General features: G+C 44.8%; 1 protein-coding gene across 4 annotated transcripts; it reads left to right on the forward strand.

The window, feature by feature from the left end:
- The first annotated feature begins 6,677 nt into the window (after positions 1 to 6,677).
- Positions 6,678 to 19,853, forward strand: gata2a (GATA binding protein 2a). Of its 4 annotated transcripts, none has more exons than XM_026348574.1 (6): positions 6,678 to 6,970; positions 11,204 to 11,633; positions 12,372 to 12,947; positions 15,565 to 15,722; positions 17,894 to 18,019; positions 18,654 to 19,853. In XM_026348574.1, the coding sequence occupies exons 2-6, from the start codon at positions 11,405 to 11,407 to the stop codon at positions 18,951 to 18,953; spliced, it is 1,389 nt and encodes a 462-aa protein (XP_026204359.1). In that variant the 5' UTR covers positions 6,678 to 6,970; positions 11,204 to 11,404; the 3' UTR covers positions 18,954 to 19,853. The 4 variants fall into 4 exon arrangements, with proteins under 4 accessions (XP_026204359.1, XP_026204361.1, XP_026204360.1 ...); XM_026348576.1 differs by lacking the exon at positions 6,678 to 6,970 and adding an exon at positions 10,838 to 10,946; XM_026348575.1 differs by lacking the exon at positions 6,678 to 6,970 and adding an exon at positions 10,844 to 11,057.
- The last annotated feature ends 877 nt before the right edge of the window (positions 19,854 to 20,730 follow it).

The following is a 20,730-nucleotide window of genomic DNA, read 5'->3' on the forward strand; positions in this document are numbered from 1 at the left end:
CACATCCAAGGTTAAACACTTCATAGAGATAAACTCTGAGATGGAAGAAGTTTTACAATCAGTGATTTCAACAGAATTTGGGGACCAGAAAAGTTAATGAGAAAACAATACAGCTCGCATCACTGATTTAGTTTGCAACCACCTTTCATGCTTTTTTTATAGTGGTACTTGATATAGCAGATAACAATATCACACAAAGGATATAATTTTGCTTTAGATGCTTTCAGTGGCAGTAGGCTATTCCTTCTCAGTAATATATAAACACATTTGTCAATTTGTGGTTCCAGCTGTAACTAGGACCAAGTTGCTTAATAACTATGTTATTCATCAATTTTAAAGATTTTCTAACTCCTGCTTTGGCTAATAGAGTATTAAAATGTAGAAGTTCTGAGCATTTGATGACCCAATTTCATGGCTTACCCACAAAATAGGCCAAATTGGAGTTATTAAATGTCATAATACCAATAAATGTCTCTGAATTGCATGTTAGAATGATCTGTCAGCGGGTGTCTTACAGCTGGACTATTAGCTGCCTCGTAAGGAGGCATCACTGAATATAGCTGGACCTTCAGGCTTATGCCATTATGCATTTAGTTGTTGCTGCATTTGCTTCCTCATTTGGCTGATGTATCACTGAGAGGGCACTGTGTTGTGTAGTACCTACTACCAGTGCTTGGTTGTTTGGAGGCCTTCCAGTCTACAGTTCCAACCCTGTCCGCTGGCCCAGGATGTGATTACTGGTCACAGAAGAACTGCGGTTTATCTGTTGGTGTAAGCCGTGCAGAATACTGTTTAAACCGGATTTCATGTGCAGCACTGTATCCTGATGTGGCAAACTGTGTGTGTGTTTGAGGTGGATGGTGGGGTATGTGCAGGGTGTTGGGACTGGTTGGGCCATGTGGTTGAGCTGTCATGGTCCTGTCTCAGGCACTAAGTGGATTATTATCTTCCTTTCATGAAGTTTAGTAATGATGCAAAGTGTGTTCTTTCTTTAGCTGCCAGAAAAATAATGAATATGCAGAAAAAAAAAGTGGAGTCAATTTAGGTATCAGTCGAAGGGGTAATCCACAAGCCCTGGGCCTCGTGACGTGGTCGTGATTGATTACATGGAGGGCTCACCTGCAGCACTCTCCCTCTTAATCTTTCTCGGTCTAAAATACACACACAGACACGCGCATACACACAAAGAGAGAGGCAGAAGTCACCAGTCAGGGAACAATATCCTGCTCAGAAGACCCTTCACAGCACACTCTCATAAATCACTGAGACAGAGCCACCACCCTCACTGTCAGCATGTTATTATACAGACACACACTCAGGTCCACGCTCCTCACAGCATACATTCATTCTTTCATTCAGTTCAGTCAATCCTGCTATCCAGCCATAAAAGGATGTCATCAAAAAGAAGAAATATGAGTCGAATCTAAACTCAAAATTCACCTTCCAACTCACACATCACCTGCGTTGATTTTCCCCCCTGGCTCTGCTCAGAACACACGTCTTTACAACAACAGCTCTGTGTCCCGCTCTACCCCATCCCTCCAACAGGCCATTCCTCAGTGACAGGGTGAAGGCAGGAGAGGGCGAAGCAAGGGGTGGTTGAAAGCCCTGCGGCTCAGGTCCTGGGGCTCTGCGTCCTGTGCAGGTGGCAGGTGTGATCTGGCCGGGTGCAGAAGTGCGAGGGCAAGGAAGAGGGGCACAATGAAGGCATCTGTGGCCCTGTGTGCAGCTGCAAGAGGCAGGGAGGAGCGGGGCTGACAGACAAGACGGTCAGACAGTTGGCGGAAGGGAAGGACAGCGCAGAGAGCGCAGAGACGGAGATGGGACTTCAAACAGAGGATTGAGCCTCAAGTGCAGAGAGATGCATTCTTCTCTAGCATAGAGGAGGTGGGGATGGAGGGAAAGATGGATGGCACAAAAGAGGACAAGCATCAAAGTCCAGTGACGTGTTCATCTTGTATAGATGTTTACAGCGTGCACGCTGCCGCTTAAAGCCTCTGTGCTCCGCCTATATTTGTGCATATTGATGTCAGCCCCCCTCTCTGTATGGATTTGTATCAATGAGACAGTAATCCTCTTCCCCTGCTGACCTTGTGTGCAACTGTCCACAGCTCCTACTAAGACCCACTGATCTCTGCCACATGGCGCTCCATCAAAGCGCTGATGGTCATGCCTCTCATGGCAGGTTTCGCTAAAAGCCACGCCTGCAAGGCTCGTATATGTCCCTCAATGCAGAGGATAAGCGGCAGATGAAGGTCTAACGGTACTTTAGACTTTGTATCATCTCGGATCACATGAAGGCGAGTGAAACAAAGCTGCTCTCTGTTAAAAAGCACTCTCCTCTGAGCGCACACACACATACACACACACACGTTTCCTACTTTCTCTATCAGACCTGATTAGAGTGACAGGGGCACTTCCCATTGGCTGTGAGAGTGGCCCTCTCCTTCCCAGGGCAGCCAATTTCCCCTACTCCACAGCTGATAGGAAACTTTGATTGTCCACTGAGCTCACAAGACAAAGAGATTTTTCCTCTTGCAATCCACATATCGCTCCATCACATGTCTACCTAAAATCTCCCTCCCCGCTTGCACTCTCCTCCTCTCCTCCCACCATCTCTTCCTCTTAAATGTTCTCTCCTTATTTCCATGAACTCATACTCAACTTTCTGCCGTGGGTGGCAGATTGTGAGTCCATTAAACTGGCACTGACTGCTTTGATGGGCAGGAAGTTTCACTTTATGTGGTGACATCTGCATCCTGTGACACAACCCTGCCCTGTATGCATGATCTACTGTCTTGGCTTACCACTGTCCTCTAAAAGCATTCCTATAATTTAGCACTGTGAGCACAGGCGGATGCTGCTGCACAAGCATTTGCATACTGGAATGTGCTCATGTTTGGTGTGAAGTGAACTGAGAAAGACGGCGGAGGCACTCGGAATAAACGAGGCATCCAAACATGTACAGAGACCCAACAGGAAACATCTCCCCTCTCTCTCTCTCTCTCTCCCTGAGAACACACTTCCTGTCAGAGGTCCTCTAACTTCCTGTCCAGTCACCGGGAATCCCAGCTGGAACATTCCAGCTGTGCGCTGCTCTCCCTCCCTCTCTGGACTGCTTGGTTACAGTTTCTTAGTTGCTCAACTCTTCAGAGACTTCTATGCAAAATATATGTCACATAAACACACACAGAAACGCACACACTCCCCACGGGATTGTTCTTATAGTGCTACTACATCACCTCCTCGACAGGGGTCGCTATATAACAGCGCATTTTCTCCGTCTCTCCTGCAGCTTGAATCTCCATCTCAGTGCTGAGGATACTGGGCTTTTCTCTCTGGTCTCGTCCGAAAGCTCTCATTTCCATTACCAGTGTTCTTGGCGCAGCAAAAATGCGCAGAGGCATTAGTCTAATGGTATTAAATGAAATGGCACATGCATGTTTATGAATGGGTCTCCGCGCGGGGGCCATATGGGTTGGAAAAAGCAGGTTTGGTGACTTTGTGTATGACCTTTTCGCAAAGAGAGCTAATCCCGAGCTATAATAGACTCTGGGACCGATATGGAAAACTGCTGCACCGTTATCTCGGTTGTCTAGGAGACCATCAGAGTACCGGGGCCGGTGGAGATGCCTCGGTATTAAAAGGGGAGTGTGTGTGTGTGTGTGTGTGTGTGTGTGTGTGTGTGTGTTTGTGTGTGTTGGAAAATGTTTTCTTCTTTGTCATAAGTGTCACTTAGAAATACTGCATTATATCTGGTGCTGGATCATGAACGTGCGCAAACATTTTCCTGCCGTGTTGGGGCCCCAACATTTTTTTTGTTTGTTTGTTTTTTTTTTTTTACAGCGTGCTGAAATTATAAATTCATGTTTGAACACACAGAAAAGGTCAGCAGTGAGAAAGGTGGATGATTAAATGTGATCATTAAATGCAAAACGTTGAATGAAACTGCAGCTTGTAGTATAAGATGCAGTGTCCTACATCACAGCAGTGATGGGTTGTTTAAACCAAACAGCACAGGGAAATATTTGTACTGTTATTACGGGCCTACAATCTCCGAGGCCTGTGTTCTGTGGGGAGAAGTAGGCATCTGCAGGCCCTCTGACCAGACACAACGAAATCAGAGAAAACTAACGATGCACGTCGGGCGGCTGAGCCTGTTGTGAAACTGAAGATAATGCTATCGTGTTTCCACGTGTTTATTAGAAGGGAACCATTTCAACCATTATAGTAGGAAATTGAGCTCATCACATTATCTGCATTTGAAGCTGTTATCTAGAGATAACCTAAAATATATGAAAAAAATAAATAAATAATCGAACTTCAGTGTTTATCTCCAACATCTTTAAGTTTTATGAGTTTCCAAATTTGTTACAGTCATTTACAGAAATGTTCTCCAAAAGGTGTCCTAAATTTAGTACACGCAGAGCAGTAGATGGGACTAATAAGACAGATAAGCATCGCATCGGCGTGATATATGTTTAATATAGCTTGTATTGATATGTAAAGTGTGTGTACCAATGGTCTGGCCGGTGCCAAATAGAGCTTATATTGGCTGTACTGCTGCACCGCGTAAAATGTGTAAATATTTCTCCTTCCCTGCGCCTATCTGTCTCCATCAACCTGCGGGATCCCCTCCCCACGAATGATGCATTAGATGCATTGAATGTATTTGTTGTGCAAGTTTGAAAAGGCGGCGATAATCTGGGAGAGAGAGATAAGGAACACCAATTTATTCAGCAGCACTTTGGACCCCGCTTCCAGCCTCGGTCGGTGCTGACACCCCAAGCAGTTTGCTGATAACGATTAGGCCATTTATTATCTTCACAGAGAACAAAGATTGCGTGGTGCCGATGAAATATTACCCCTGGTAATAATCAGAAGGAGAAGGGCCCTGGCATCTAATGCAGTGTGCATTTAATATCATCGCTGACGAAAAGCGTCCGCACACTCACCGAGTCTCGTGTAGAACATGCAGGAAATTGATTAACAAAACAAGTGCAAGCAGACGAAATGCTGCAGTGAAATGTATTTATTGATATAGATAATTGGTGTAGTTTTTACATAATACGATGGAAAAAATAAAATGTAAATATAATAATAATAATAATAATAATAATAATAATAATAATAATAATAATAATGATGTATTGGTGATAACAATAATAAGAATTGTTATTAATAACATTAATGCCTACAATCTAGCCTAGTAGCATTTGTATTTCACTTTTACTTCACTTATCAGCTCTGCTAAATTAATGTCAGACCCATCATAAATACTACAAAGTCACACTTCACAATTAACTGCTCATTTTAAAACAAATGCATTGCGTCATTACATTAATGCTGAGACTAGTATGGCTACTTGTTTTTGTTGACGAGGAACTTAACTATAAACCAAGCACAGAGAAAATGATTAAAAGTCAAACTAATGCTGCAGCTTTAGAATAATCGCGCGTTTCTTCATCCACAGTCCGGACAACAAAGAGAGATCATTTAAGGCCTATCATACAAAAAAATATAAAAAAGCTTCCACTTGTGTACGAGTCGAAATATTTGGAGAAACTTAAAGCAGAGTTTGTGGGTTATTTACTTTCCTCACTGCAAAACCAAGCATTGTTTTTGTGGACGTGCACTCTGATTGTCACACCTTTGCTCTGATGATTTTCACCATTGAAACAAACTCTATTTACTGTTTCATTCTGTCAGACACAGTTTATACCCCCCCCCCCCCACACACACACACACTCCATCCACACACCCCCCCACACTCCATCCACACACACACGCACACACACGCACACGGCCTTTCTCCATCGCCTTTACGCGTGCGTGCGCACTCTGGGGAGCACAAGCCTTAGTCGCAGAGGTCCTCGCGCCTCTTGCACCTGCCTGGCTCCAGCGCCGCGCACGAGCCCAGGTCGCGTGCAGGAGATTTTAAGGGCTTTGCATGTTTTACAAAGTTGTTGTTACTGTGTGGGATATAAAGCACAAAAGGGTGGTGGGGTGTGTGTGTGTGTGTGTGTGTGTGTGTGTGTGTGTGGGCGGGGGAGGACTCCTAAAATCTCCCCAAGTCAATTAGGACTAGGAGTCTGGCAGACCTTCTCAAAAATGAGTGACAAATAAAAGTGAGAAAGACAAAACGCGCACAAAGACGCCAGAGCAAGTGTCTGTTTGTCTGTTTGTCTGTGGGACTTCAGAAATAGGAGCCTGACGGTGTCTGAACCCAGCTGTCCAAGTTCAAACGGAACTTTTCCTGTTGCCCACAAATGACTCTCAACCTCACAATAATTATTGTGCATTCATCACCTTGCACCTGGGATAGATGGGGACAAAGGGGCCTGCAGGAAGTCCTCATCGCAATACTAATACATTATATTTAGCTCTTTTATTCTTTTACTGGCTGGAGAAGTGAAAGGTGTGCGTTCAATTCTCGCAGCGCCATCACCACCAGCCTGTGCGCATTTCTGCATTAAATGATGCTTTTGAGGCCCTGTGGGACCCTTGTTAACACAATAAAACGTTGGAACAAGTTGAACTCCACTGATCACCTCTTGGGAAACAGGTATTGCTGCCAGTTTCTGTCTATTTAACCGGGACCCGGAAGACAGGCTGCAGGCTGACGTGCCATTACGTTGCTGTGTGTCTGCAGCCTCTCCTGCGGCCACAGAAGTTTTTCTGCTCATATTCACAGAGGTTTGGATGCAGCCGGAGACAGCAGGCAAAGGCACACGTCGCTCTGATCCACCGAGAGCAGCTCCGGGCCACCGCTGCTCACACGCAGCCTCGACAGCATCTTTGAAGAAACACACGGCAGGCCGACCGAGCAGGACACCTTTCCGCACCGATTCGCTTGTTTTGCTCCGTTATTTTTGGAGAAAAAGCGCCGAAACCCCCGAGGAGGAGTGGATGAGATGGAGCCACTTTCTCCGGCTTGACTCAGAAAACGCAGCGGCTGTAGCTGAGCCAGGTCAGTCAGCTACTTGTGTTTTTTATATTCGCCTCCATGGCTCTCGGCGTTTAAAATAAAAATAATAAATGGTTAAAAATAAACCTTTGGGTGTCGTCGGCGGTTATTAGCACAGTCTGGAGCAAAAACAATGGGCTGTTTTTCTTGACACTGCTCGACACAGTTTCCATAATGGATCATAAATGATGCTGACTGGTTGTCAAGCTTTGTTATTAAAATTGACCTTACGTGTTAATAATATTTAGCTTCAGTTTGTCATTGCCTTTATTAACTCCCACAAACCCTCACACATAATGTAGTTAATTCTGTAAAGTGCATCAGTCTGTACTCGTCTGACTTATTTTTGTTATATTCACTGGCAGCGAATACGTCTCTTTATGGCTTTTTATACAAGCACTCCTCATGTACAGGCTATTATTTTATAAATAAGCGAAGGATTTAAAAAAAAAAAGCCAAAAATTGATCCAAGATGAATTATTAATCCTCCAATACTGCACGTACACATTTCGCAGCATCCACGCGGTCGTGGAAGTGTTACTACTATCACTAATCACTTTCATTGTAACCTACTTTATGTTGCCGCGGGCAAAGGTGCTGCAGACTATTCCTGGAATAAACCCTCGATCACCAAACGGATTAATGTATCATCACCGTGATATTAGTGACGACAAAAGTATTCAATTGTCACGCCGTAGCCCACAGTGCGTAATGACTCGAGCGATCCTCTTTCATCAGCAGAAAGAGCAATCACATCAGTACAATGGTGAAGCGGAGACAGGGGCGGGCTGGGGGTCTCCGTAGGCATGCAGGAGCTGGAGTCAACACACACCGCACCTTTCTTCACACCAGCCTCCTCCTGTCTTGCCTGCGCGCAGATTCATAGGCTGTTTGTGCCTGATTCAAATTTGGGTGAGGTAACTGTGCGAGCGTGGGGCCAAAATATATGGAGCTTAAAAGCTGTGAAAGAAATGTGGTGTTATTTATTTATTTTTTATGAATGGCTGAATTGGTGGATGAATGATCAGATTTCTTTTTAAAATACTGCTGCTTTTCTAACACTTGCTTAAAAATCACAGTTTCTTTGTGGAACCATTAAGATCTCATCCATCAATGTTTTGCTTTTACAGCCTCGATAAGGAGGTTTGAGTATGAACCTCGAAACCATTTTCTGCACCATAACCTCGTTGTTAAATGTGCAGTCTGTGTGTTATGTCCTGCCTTATTCCAAAATGTTATTATTCTGAGCTCAGACTGCTTAAATGGGAGTGAGTGCTGCTCTCATAGCAGCGTCCAGGCCCCTCTCTCTGCCGTTATGGTCTTGTGCCTGGGTGCTTGTGCCTGTAAAGCCCCCTGGTGCCCTGGCTCGATCTAATTAGCCGTGAGTAAAGGGGACAATAATGCTTCAGCTGGTTTGTGTCATTCTCTTCTCCCTGGCTCTGCTTATCTTCACAAGCCCCACTGTGGCTCTTCACACTGCCGCCCCCCCCACCCCCCCCATTCCCACACCAAATACACACACAGAGTCAGATGCACACACTTGCACTGTCGCACACCTACACTCTGGATAATGATGGATGACCATGCCCAATGGGAACAAACAGGTAGATAAAGCCAATCCCATTTAATAACAGCGTGGATCGGAATGATAATCTTGTTGTTCATTAGCTACTGTGGCTGCACAGTGATACAGTTGTTGCACACAGTTCTCACCTGGTGCAGGAGGTGTTGTGAGAGGGATAGTATTCTCCAGTCTGGGATAGCATCCCCGTGTGAAACAATACTTCTGTGTCCTTGAGAAAGACAGAGGAAAAGCGACGGCCCCCTCCCCACCTCCACCTACTACATATTCTCTGTCACCCTCTCCCATCCTTTGTTCCAGCACAGATACAAATGGGATTAATGAAGGTATAAATTACTGAGAGCTAAATCCTGCTGAGTAATCCATTTGGCAAACGTGGAAACAACAATGAGCGTGCCGCAGCAGCTAGCTTGAGCCTGACCCACTCTCCAAGGCCCACTGGTTAACACAGTCAGAACTGAAACACAGGCATCCCAGATGACCACTGCAGGGTAGAGTAGCACGTCACAGTACTCGGAGAAAAATGTCTTTTCACCACTAGCTTCAAGAACATGAGCATCACTGGCCAGCCGGCCATGTTCAAACTGAGGGACTTCAAGCATGTAGCCTATGACAGCAGCATACGAGGGTTCTGTTTTATTAAATATACAAATAGTGTATTATTGATCCATTGTGCACTAAGATATAATATTTATAACAGGACAGTGAATAACTATGTAAAGGTAAGATGTTCTCATGCCACCTGCAAACTGTGCTAGTTCTGTGCACTGGAATCCCAGTTATTCAGGTAGAGCCCCCCCCACAAGCTCTAATTTGTTGATTTTGGGAGATGACAAGCTCAAAGAGCCGAGCTCATCAAGTCGCTGCCTCTGGCCACATGCCAGTTATTTAATGACGGATGGTTGACACACACACATTTACTCTCCAGATATAACATCAAATCAGAACAGGCTTGACCTGATGATGCCATCAGAGATAGGAGGGGTCTTCTACCTGGAGACCCACCTTCTGTCCAGGTAGCAGAGAGCCTGCCAGCTCCAACCCCCCACGACTCTTTGACGTCAAGTCTCGGCGTCGGCGTGGCGGCCAGTCTAGGCTCTGAGCAACCTCAGATATTCTTCACACACACACACACACACACACACACACACACACACACACACACACACACACACACACACACACTGCACACACCTATGTGCAGGTAGGCGTGAATTAAATAATAACGTTTTATGCACGTTGCTTAAAGCAAATGTAAAAAAAAAAATTTCTATTTTGTTCCTACAGCTTTTTTGGGGGGCCAAACTCTAATAAACATTATTCATTTCTAAATCAACACTACAAAAATATCTTTAGAAATCAACAAACAGACCTCATAATGGTAGCAGTAATTTAAAAAAGAGGCAAGACGCTGCTATTAAGGGTTTGGATCGCATGTTTTGATTTGTATTGTGAATTTTAAATGAGCGTGTTAAGAGACACTTTGATGATCGACAACTGGTTTTCACAGATGAGGCCTTGAGCCCATCCCTGGTGCCACCAGGTGAGAAAGAGGCGCCATTAGAATGCAAACTGTGTTTGATTGCTCTGACCCGCAGACAAAACCAGTGTTTTCACAAGAGGAATGCCCTGCTACTAATTAAAGACAATTACGCGCTCCCGACAATGGGGCAATTTCGGGGTCATAAATCGACTCCTCCTCTGTTGGTTTTAGAGGTGCAGATAACGCTATTTATTTATTTACATAACAGCACTACGAGAAAAGCAACACTTACAATTGTTGGTAGTAACGTGAACTATAATTGTTAAAAGAAATAAAACATTTTGCCGATGATTGCGAAATGTGAGCATCAGCACAACCCCATAACATTCTCTAAGGTGCTTTATATTGTCAATAATGTTTTCTAGATGGGCACATGTAGGTGAAGTTGACTTAGTACGTGATTATAAATTTAAATCTTCATTAAAGTGAGCCGTATATTGTGCAGACTGAACTTCCCTGCCTGTTAAATGTCTGTCTTTCGGCTCATAACCGCCGCTTTAAAAGGCAGATTATCAGATATAATATAATCAGGCGATTCCTCATTCAGTGTGAGTTTCGGGAGAGAGAAAGACCCCCGAGAAAATACACTGCTGATTGAAAAGTCTTTTAGTTTTTCGGTGCAGGAAAATGGAAATTGAAAGAAGCAGAGCAGGGATGCAGCGAGCCAATTGTGGCAGGGCTGCCTGTGATTGGCTCAGACCGAGGCCCCGCCTCGACTGGCTTGATATGGGAATTTACTGGCGCCAGCCGCATCAGTCTGCGCCACATCTCATTAATGAGCCCGAGCACTGCACGGATCAGGAGGTTTACACATCCAAGCTGTATTTGCCGTCAGCTGATTGAAACTGCAACAGGTATCCAGAGGAAACACAGCCTTTTTTTTTTTAACTCTCTATGCGAAGACGGGGTGCGTTGCTCCGACAGTGAGGCAACTATGCACTTCTTAGTCTCTGACCTGTAGTCAGGTAAATCATGCAGAGTTGATTCCATGTGTCAACTGCTACGATCAGAGAAAACACTTCTTATTTTTTTTTTTTTTTTTTTGCATGGGAGGAGAGGTGGAGCGGCCACGGTGTGTATGAATTAACATTTTGTTTTTGTCTCATTGCAGGTATCCCGGAGGGGAAAGCAGCGGACCGGAGTATTTAAGGATTCTATTTCTGAAGTAAATAAACACAGCTGAGACGTTCACAGCTCAGGAACTATACTGTAAGGAGGAATTATTTTCCCACTGGAGGTAAATATAGCCTTAAAGTAGCCCGACACACAGAGACGCATTCAAGCATCCAGAGGACAGGAGCTCGGCTCAGTCATGGAGGTCGCAGCGGCCGATCAGTCTCGGTGGATGGCGCACCATCACGCAGTGCTGAACGGCCAGCACCCGGACTCTCACCACCACAGTCTGAGCCACAACTACATGGAGCCGATGGCGCCTTTACTGCCCCAGGACGAAGTTGACATGTTCTTGAACCACTTGGATTCTCAAGGGAACCCTTACTACACCAACTCCCGGGCAAGAGTCACATACAGCCAAGCACACGGTGAGATGCGTTCAAGTTTAGTGGCACTATGCGCACAAGCTGTTTGGATATGTGGGACATTTAGGAATATTAAAAAGCACTTAATTGTATGAAGGCATTACTATTATGTTAGATTTTTATAAATCACATTTGTAATCATTAGTGAGAAACCTGAGCATTATAAATGTGTGTGTGTGGAACAGGTCTATTATTGAAACAGAAACTGTGTTAAAGTCATTAGCTCCAAAGGTCTTCACGGCACTTCTGGGCCGATTCACCAACATAAAAGGAATTTCTAGCAAATGACAGCGAGAGGAAGGGGAAGTATGTCATTTAACCCCTCTCTGTTGGGGCTGGGGTTTCTGGAGGGAGAGAGGGAGAGGCACTTCCCGGACATAAAATAAAAACCGCAAATTTACTAATAACAATCTTTAGTCCGAGAGCTGCAGGCGATGAAAAGATACTGCTCTGACCAGGAGCTCCTTTTTTTGTTTTGTTTTTCTGAAGTCATAGACCTTTACAATTAATAGCTTAAATGAGCGGGACTACACTCATTTGATGGGAATTATTTTGTTTAAATTAACCGGTTGTGAGAAGAATCTATTTATTTTAAATTAACTGCGTATTTTTATCTACATCTGGGACTAAATGTCGGACTTGTGTAATTCTGGACATTTGTTAGGTAGGCCTAAATCCTGTCTGATGTAGCGGGTGTGTTGAAGTAAAGTCTTTATTATAACAGATCATTTTGAATTTCAGCTCGCCTCACTGGGAACCAGGTTTGCCGTCCACACCTCCTCCACAGCCCCGGCATTTCCTGGCTGGACCCAGGGAAAGCAGCCCTGTCTGCTGCCCATCACCACAACGCATGGGCGGTCAGCCACTTCAGCAAACCCGGCCTGCACCCCACCGGCTCCGGCTATCCCTGCAGCAGCACCACCGGCACGGCTCCCGTCTCCTCACTCACCCCAGCGTCCCACTCCAGCCCGCACCTCTACAGTTTCCCCCCTACCCCTCCGAAAGACGTGTCCCCAGACCCCGGGCCTACCTCCCCGACCTCCACCTCGACCAGGATGGACGAGAAGGAGTCGATCAAGTACCAGGTGCCGCTGACGGACGGCATGAAAATGGAGAGCTGTAGTCCGCTCCGCAGCGGCCTGGCCTCGATGAACAGCCAGGCCGCGGCCACGCATCACCCCATCCCGACCTATCCGACGTATCCTCTGCCTACACCCCACGACTACAGCGGCAGCCTCTTCCACCCCGGCAGCCTGCTCGGCGGGTCCTCCTCCAGCTTTACGCCCAAATGCAAGAGCAAAGCCAGGTCGAGCTCAGGTGAGTTTCACGTGTGTGTGTGTGTGTGTGTGTGTGGGGGAGCTTCTCTTTCTTTTTCACGTCTGACCACAGATCAAACAGATCCGGTCTAATTAAATGCTTGCGGTTTTTTCAGCTGAGCGGTGAAGCGTTGCACATTATTGTCGAGTATCAGTCCATCTTCAGTAGACATATGCTGCTATTAGTCGCCGGCCAATAACATTATTATAACCTATTCTTGTCACACATTTTGTTTAGACACATGTGTTGAGACGCATTTAATCCATTAATGAAACAGGAGGCCTGTTTATTCTGCAGCCGTCAGCTCCGTATGTTCTTAATGCTGATACAACTTTTGTAAGCACGACCTGTTGCTCCAGTGGATCACTCACAAAAAGCAGAATATTTCCATATCTGATCCATCTCTCCCCTGAAATCCCCGTCCTGACAAGTCTTATCTGTGTCCCCTCCACTTCAACCGAGAGGTGAGGACAGGCGCACTTTACTTTACTGAAAGTCCAACGAGGGCCGAGATCAAACGTGTGTGCAGAACAGGAGAGATCACATCTGGCTCGACTGAAACAAGTTTTATTAGTGAAAAATAAACGCGATCATTTCAAGCATTCAAACTTTTTTTTTTTTTACATTCTTCTTTAATGAAGCTGCTCTCTGGCTTGTTATCATAAGCTCTGTGTTCAAATGGCTTCTTCGTGTCATAGGTTTGTTTTTCTTTTTTAAATGTGGCCTTTATTGCGTTCAAAAAATGAAGGAGTCACGACGCCCTGGCTCCTGCCATATCCTGTATACCTCCATGTGAACAAATCACGACCTCCACCCCGCCCACCCTCTCCCCAGTACTAACAAAGCAAAAGGCGACAGAGCCCTGCTGTTTGTGTTTTTAAGCGCGGCCTTGGCACCGTGCGTGGAGGCAACCGAGTCCCCAGTAGAGCTGCTCCTCTGCTGCTGATGTGTAGATTAGAGGCATACTTTGGAGAACAGTGCATTGACTAGTCCAGATTATATCCACGTAATAGGTTTTCCTTTTACAAAAAAAAAAAAAAAGCCAGCAAACTTGTTTAGTATAATACACACAGGCTATTTTCTGACTGTCTGGACAAGCACCTGGTTCAATCTGCTGCACACTGGGAGTAATATTTAGACTTCATGTCTGACATTAATGTGCAGACATTTGAAAAACAGCTCAGCTTGGTAATGGGCCTGTAATTTCCCTACATTGTTCCAGCTGCTGTGCTTTGAAATAGTGGACAAAAAGTCACAACACACATCAGAGGCCGTTAACAAGTTGCTCTAAATGTAGATGCGTAATTATCAATACTGTCATCCATTGTTCCTGTGCTTTTTTTTTTTTAATGCACCTGGGGAATGTTCAATGTCTGAAAATGTGAGCGAACGCGAGCTGCTGTAGCTGAGAAATGTTACACTGTGACATTTAAAAAGAAGCTGGCCAGACTGTGCCTGAATCAGTAACACAAACATATCAGCTACGGCATTAAAAAGGCTCTTATCTATCAAAGCCTATGTCCAGTGCCAGTAATGGTGATTGATTGTTGTACAAAATGCCACAATGACATTTCAGCTGTCAGCTCATATACCTTACAGTACTGTGGCTTCCTGTTGAACTAGCCTCAGACCAGAACTCCTCCTCCTCCTCTCCGCCCTACCTTTTTCACGCATAGCTTTCATCTTCCTATTTTTTCATCTTTCAACACTATACATTGCGTAAGACATCAGCACATCAGTCGCTGCTGATGAATATTTAAGGCGCTAATGACCTCAACTGTAATGTGGCTGCTGGACTTGCGAAACACTCAAGAAGAAGAGAAGGGAGGTACAAAAAAAAAAAAAAAGCACAAGATGCATTTCAAAAGGAACATAGCTTTGTGCTCAGGTCAGATTCTATTGTAGAGCGAGGGTGGGAATTTGGGTGTCGCTGGCATTATAACAGGAATAATGAGAGGATGCTCTAGGGAGAGAGGGATACTTGAATTAAATGAATTGGTCGGTTTTAGCAACAGGCCGTTTGAAGTCAGTCAAACCTGTGTGGGAGAGGAGAGCATGTGGGAATAACTAAAAAAGCAGGTTTTTCTATATTATGCTCAGGAAGTCTGTGTCTGACCCAGTCACCGTTTAAGAATAACACAAACCTCATCACAATAATGCTGGCTTGATCAGCATCGTTAATTGTTGCCAACTGGCATGCAAGGTTTTCATCAGAGACTGCAACACTGTCCGGCACATTTAATACGACCAACACACACTTATGTTTCCTCTTGTGGGTGCCCACTGAGCTGATGAATAATGTAGTCCTAATTTGATGGTGTGTCTCATTCTTCTTGTTGGACACCTCTGGACATGTTCTGGCTGTTTCTGGCCTCCGCACTCTGTATCGGTTTACATAGAGGTGTCTGTGTCCATGACAGCCCTGCACATTGCACGCTGATATGGACATTGTCACCATAGTGAGACAGATTTTGACTTCATATTACAGGGCCATCTGGGGTCGTTCAGCATTGTATAATTGCCTGATTGAAGTAGACAGCTGCTATATATTTTTTTCATTTCTGTCAGATGGTGAATTTTTTAATTATATAAATGTTGTTCTTGTCTCGTTCTCTTGAACTATATGCAGAGGGCCGTGAATGTGTCAACTGTGGTGCCACGTCCACTCCTCTGTGGCGGAGGGACGGCACTGGCCACTACCTGTGCAACGCCTGCGGATTGTACCACAAGATGAACGGACAGAACCGACCACTTATCAAGCCCAAACGTAGACTGGTGAGTTCTCCTTCCATCGCTTTGCTCTGAGAGAAGGCACCCAAATATGAGCACAAAGCAGATGCCGGCTGCACAATTCCAGGAAAGTTATATTTTCCCTATGATCTTCCTGGAATTGTTTGTCCCTCTCACCCTCCGATGATCCGCCTTCATGGCCTGTTACAATACTGCTACTATTGCCATTGTTCCTGCTATCATTATTGCTGGTACTTCTGATACTGTTACTGATACCAATGCCCATGCTGCTTTAGTTAACACCATGCTTGAGTAAATGAAAAGCAGCATGAACACATAGCAGTCTTGTAGTTGATGTATCTCTAGAGCTGCACAGCCACTTCTGACATTAACCCTATAGTGAAGCTGAACACGTTTCAGTGGACGATAATTTAATTATTTCATGGCTTCACAACACTTTATAAATACACGTATTTACATTTTTAAAACACCTATCTGTCTATTGCTATTTAATATTATTTTAATTGTTAATCATTTACAGCCGCTCTTGAACCATCCGCTTTAGCCAAAAATAAATACATAAATAATAATAAAAAAATAAAGAAATAAAGCATCTTTACTTTAAGTGGTTGTCAAGAAATAAATAAATATAGATTGTTAGTGTGTTCTCTAAAAATGTGTGCAAATATCAGGAAGTAAATATAAAGTTAAACTATTTTGATCTTGTGTTAGTAGAAAAATAGATGCTAGTTTAATCTTATAAGGTAAATTAAAATAGTAACCCAGTTAACAACCACAACATAACAATAATAATAGAAATGGTGAATTGCGGGTTTTAATACCAAAAATAAATAATAAAACACATGAGTTTAACCATAATAGAAGACAGTGTAGACTTTTTCATTTGCCAAGGTTCATTATGGCTGCAGAGGCAGTCTAATGGTCTTCAGTAACATTAACAGGTAATTTAACTGAGTCAAATAGAAAGGGGTTGTTTCTTTTTAAATATATATATTTTTGTGTTGTTCCTTGAACACCTCCACGTCGTCCCTCCTCGTGAAAAAAAAAAAGTCCATTACATTTTCCACTGGGTCAACCCATGTGGCTGTGTAGGTTTTGCATTTTCAGCTCAAGTGTTTTTCAGAGTTGTGTTCAAAGGGGCATCCAGTTGTTTCCTATCCGGATATCTGCCCGGCCCAGATAAGGAAGTCAGGCTCCCGGCTGTTTCCGCCCTCAACCAGCGCGCTGCATTCTCTGTGGCTAGACTGACATATACTGTAAAGAGATTATCACAACAGTGGAGGAGCCGCTTATGTGTGAAGAGGCAGAGCGTGAGGGGCGAGGATTGGAAAAATAAATGGATTTATGTTCTTCTCTTGTTTGTCATTCTCACTGGGTAGACTACAGTCTTAATGCGCAGCGGCTTTTTTTTTATTATTTTTTTATTTTACAACACAAGTGACATACTTTTAGCTCTTCCTAAAAAAAAAATAAAATAAAATAAATAAGTCCAGGCTTATTGTTGCTCTGCTGGTCAATAACAACAAGCCCACCTGAAATTAATTAAAAGAAAAACCTGGATGCAGCTTGCGAAGCAAAGAGCCAGAGGGGCGCTTGCATGTAAAACTAATGTTTCTTATTATGTGTGAAGAATTGATCTGCAATGGATGCAGGAGCGCGCTGCCGGGCAGGACACCGGCTCTTGCACGAACTGTAGCCCGGTTTGCCTGGATAAGGATAAATAGAGGGTTTACACAAGGCCCGCATTATAACCTGTTAACGCCCGCGTACTTATTTCTAATCAAGTAAATATCCCAGTTAACGACATGCGTTTCCACAGTGGAGCAGAGCCGCTGCAGTCTAATTAGAAAACTTGATCATGGTCGTAGCGGTCTGCATACGTGCAATTGATTTAATAGACGAGTTAACTCGTTGTTCCAGTCTGGGTGTCGCTTCTTTTGATGCTTTTTTTTTGCTCGTGGTTCATGGTTTCAAAGTTGAACCATCCTGAAAATCTAAGTGTCGCCGTTTGATTTAAGAAAAACCCTTTCTGTCTCTTATTAATTTGGTGCTGGGGCAGAAATCGCTAATTCCTTATATGCAGAGTCGCTGCTGTGGTTTTAATGAGAGATCTGACCAATGATCTGATCAAATGCTTTTGTCGGCGTCTAAATAAGCCTAATATATAACTTTACGATGTGTTTTCTTTCCTCCAGTCGGCTGCTAGACGCGCAGGCACCTGCTGCGCAAACTGCCAGACCACCACCACCACCCTCTGGAGGCGCAACGGGAACGGAGACCCGGTGTGCAACGCCTGCGGCCTTTACTATAAACTGCACAACGTAAGTAGCCCGAGAGAGCTGGGGGGGGGGGGGGGTGAGCTGGTCGTTAACTGGTCAAGTGGGCGGACAGCTCGTATCGATTGAGGAGCAGAGAAATCTGTGCGAGTGTGGAAGCAAAGCCTGCTCACCCTGTCGAGCAGAACCCACCGGTCGCCCATTTTTTATTAATCCATCGTCGTTTCAATGGGGGGCGTTTCTCCCCGGAGAGACTGCAGGGTGGGACTGTCATTCAGTGTAACAGCGTCGGTTACATTGATGAGGATTTGTCTGAGGCTGCTCCTTTCAGCTCCAGCCTGCTCCTCACCCCCTATGTATTCATACTGACCAGGATGGTTGTGTTTGGTTTTAAATTAGACAATAGCAAAAAAAAAAAAAAAAACGCCCCTGACTCACCTCATAATGGAGCTATATATGCAAAACAGCTGCTCGTTATTTATAGCATTCATTTGACTCTGGTACAACTGGTGTTGAGCTGCCATGGAGGACATGCATGTAAATCCTGATGGAATACGCAACATTTTTAATTATGAGCTGATGCAGCAAAATAAAAACCGTAACCACTGTACTGTAGTATTCACGCTGTGAGTGCAGCTTTTGTCTGGCGCCGTCTGAGCTAATGTGCTGCTCTCCACAGGTCAACAGACCCCTGACCATGAAGAAAGAAGGCATCCAGACACGCAACCGCAAGATGTCCAGCAAGTCCAAGAGGAACAAGCGAGCAGGGGACGGCTTCGATGAGCTGTCCAAGTGCATGCAGGACAAGGCCTCACCCTTTGGCGGTGCACCCGGCCTGACCAGCCACATGACTCACATGGGTCACCTTCCTCCATTCAGCCACTCGGGACACATGCTGCCCACTCCCACGCCCATTCACCCTTCATTTGGTCACCCCCACCACTCCAATCGTTCGCCGGTCTGGGCTGAGCCTCACTGAGGCCCCTCCAGACCAAGAATTCCTCCGTCTGTAGGAGCCACCACATTGCCATTAACACTAAATGGCTGAGAGCTGCTCAGAGTTGTTCCCGTCATGTACAGTGGTTGGAGGGAAGTTGGACTAAATGACTGAAGGTTGTGTCATGCTTGACCTCACCGATGGGACGCTGCAGAGAGCAGGACTTTAGTGGACTCTGTGAAGAGCTAATGTGACGAGGGGTTTGTTAGTCTCCGGGTGTCTGAGACTTGCAGGAGCGGAGTGAACGGAGACGCCTGTCATTCTTTTTGCTTATTTTTACTAAGTCACTTTGGTACCCACTTCTCCTTGACCCTGTAAGAGGAGACACATGAGAGGTCTTAAAAAGAACCGCTGTTTTCACCTCACGGCCATCTCATCATATATCGACATACGTGCACCCTGTCCAGTCCCCAGGCTTTCCTCCACAGCTGCCGTGGACAGGCAGACAGACTCCTCACTGCTGGAAGTCTAAATGCTGGCTGACAGCTACAGGGTCTGCACACCTCTGTTACAAACCAATCAGGCTGAGACTACATTACCCAAGAACCAGTGCGCTCCTCACATGCTGGATTGTACACCACCACAACGCTCACCTGTTTTTAATAATGGACTTTTATGGAAAAAAGACACAGTAAATAGAGTGTTTATAAATGCTTAATTGCTATTATTGTTGTTATATTTGATGTTATAATTATTGCTACGATAATTTATTTTCACTCTCTAAGCTTTCGTCAAAGACACATGGAAATTGTTATGATTTTAATTTCATGGTTATTACGTAAAGAAAACACTGACCTATCTTAGACAAAAAGTCCCTGAGCTGTACGTTTTTATCATTTTTTCCATCTCACAGACGTAAAGGAAATAAAGTTTAATACCGAAGTCCCATCTGTCACTGCCTCTTCAGTTTAGTCTGTGTCTGTCATTCCTATGTACATAATCACAAACACACATCTTTAGACAAAACTGTCCATTTAATGACGACTGCTTGATTATTTCAACCATAACTGATATCAGATGTATCAAGGGAAGCTCTGTGATCCCTTAAGCGTGGTAATGCTTTGGACAGGCTCCTCCTCTAGCTGTGATGGCGCGTTGTTAAGAGAAGGCCTCTTTGTGGAGCTGGGGCCTCAGGCTGGACCATTGTACCCAGACATCAGGCTCCAGCAAAGGGCTCCCAAGTCACACACAGTCATACATATGCACATATCCACATGCTCATGCACACACTTTGGGAGAAAAGGAAAAAAACAAACACAAACCCTAATTCACCACATTATTTAACCAAAGAACCCACACAAACACTCTTATTTATCTCGAACGGTCCATGATTTTCTGAAATAATACTGAGTCATGAGTGCAGTTCGGTGGGAGCCGTACTCCGTGTCTGTCGGAGTAGTCCCCTCTTTTGGAGTGAGAGGAAGGACAGCGGGTCTTTAGTGGGAGAGAGGAGAGGAAGGAAAGGCAATCAGGCGACCTGAGCAAACACGTGGGGGTCTGCTCGGGCCCTTTGCACACAGATGTGCACGCAGCTGAGGCTGCCAGGAAACAGGCGTCGACTCTGTTTCTCTCTCATCTCGTCCTCTATTTCTTTCTCTTTCTCTTTGTTTTGTTTATCTTTGTCTTTGTTCCTCTTTCTGTTCTCCCATTTGTTCTGTTTGTCTTTATTCTCCTTCACTCTCTACGTCGGTCATTCTGTCTCTCCTTCCCATTTGGGCGATTACAGTAAAATCATGGTGCTGAAGAACCGAGCCAGCCA

This window comes from Anabas testudineus, chromosome 5 (assembly GCF_900324465.2).
Source record: "Anabas testudineus chromosome 5, fAnaTes1.2, whole genome shotgun sequence".
Lineage (NCBI taxonomy): Eukaryota > Metazoa > Chordata > Actinopteri > Anabantiformes > Anabantidae > Anabas > Anabas testudineus.

Excerpts from the sequence above, each read along its gene's own strand:
- gata2a (XM_026348574.1), top strand. The coding sequence starts at position 11,405 with ATGGAGGTCGCAGCGGCCGATCAGTCTCGGTGGATGGCGCACCATCAC. Across the intron at positions 11,634-12,371 it reads CACATACAGCCAAGCACACG|CTCGCCTCACTGGGAACCAG; the intron begins GTGAGATGCGTT and ends TTTGAATTTCAG. Across the intron at positions 18,020-18,653 it reads TTTACTATAAACTGCACAAC|GTCAACAGACCCCTGACCAT; the intron begins GTAAGTAGCCCG and ends TGCTCTCCACAG.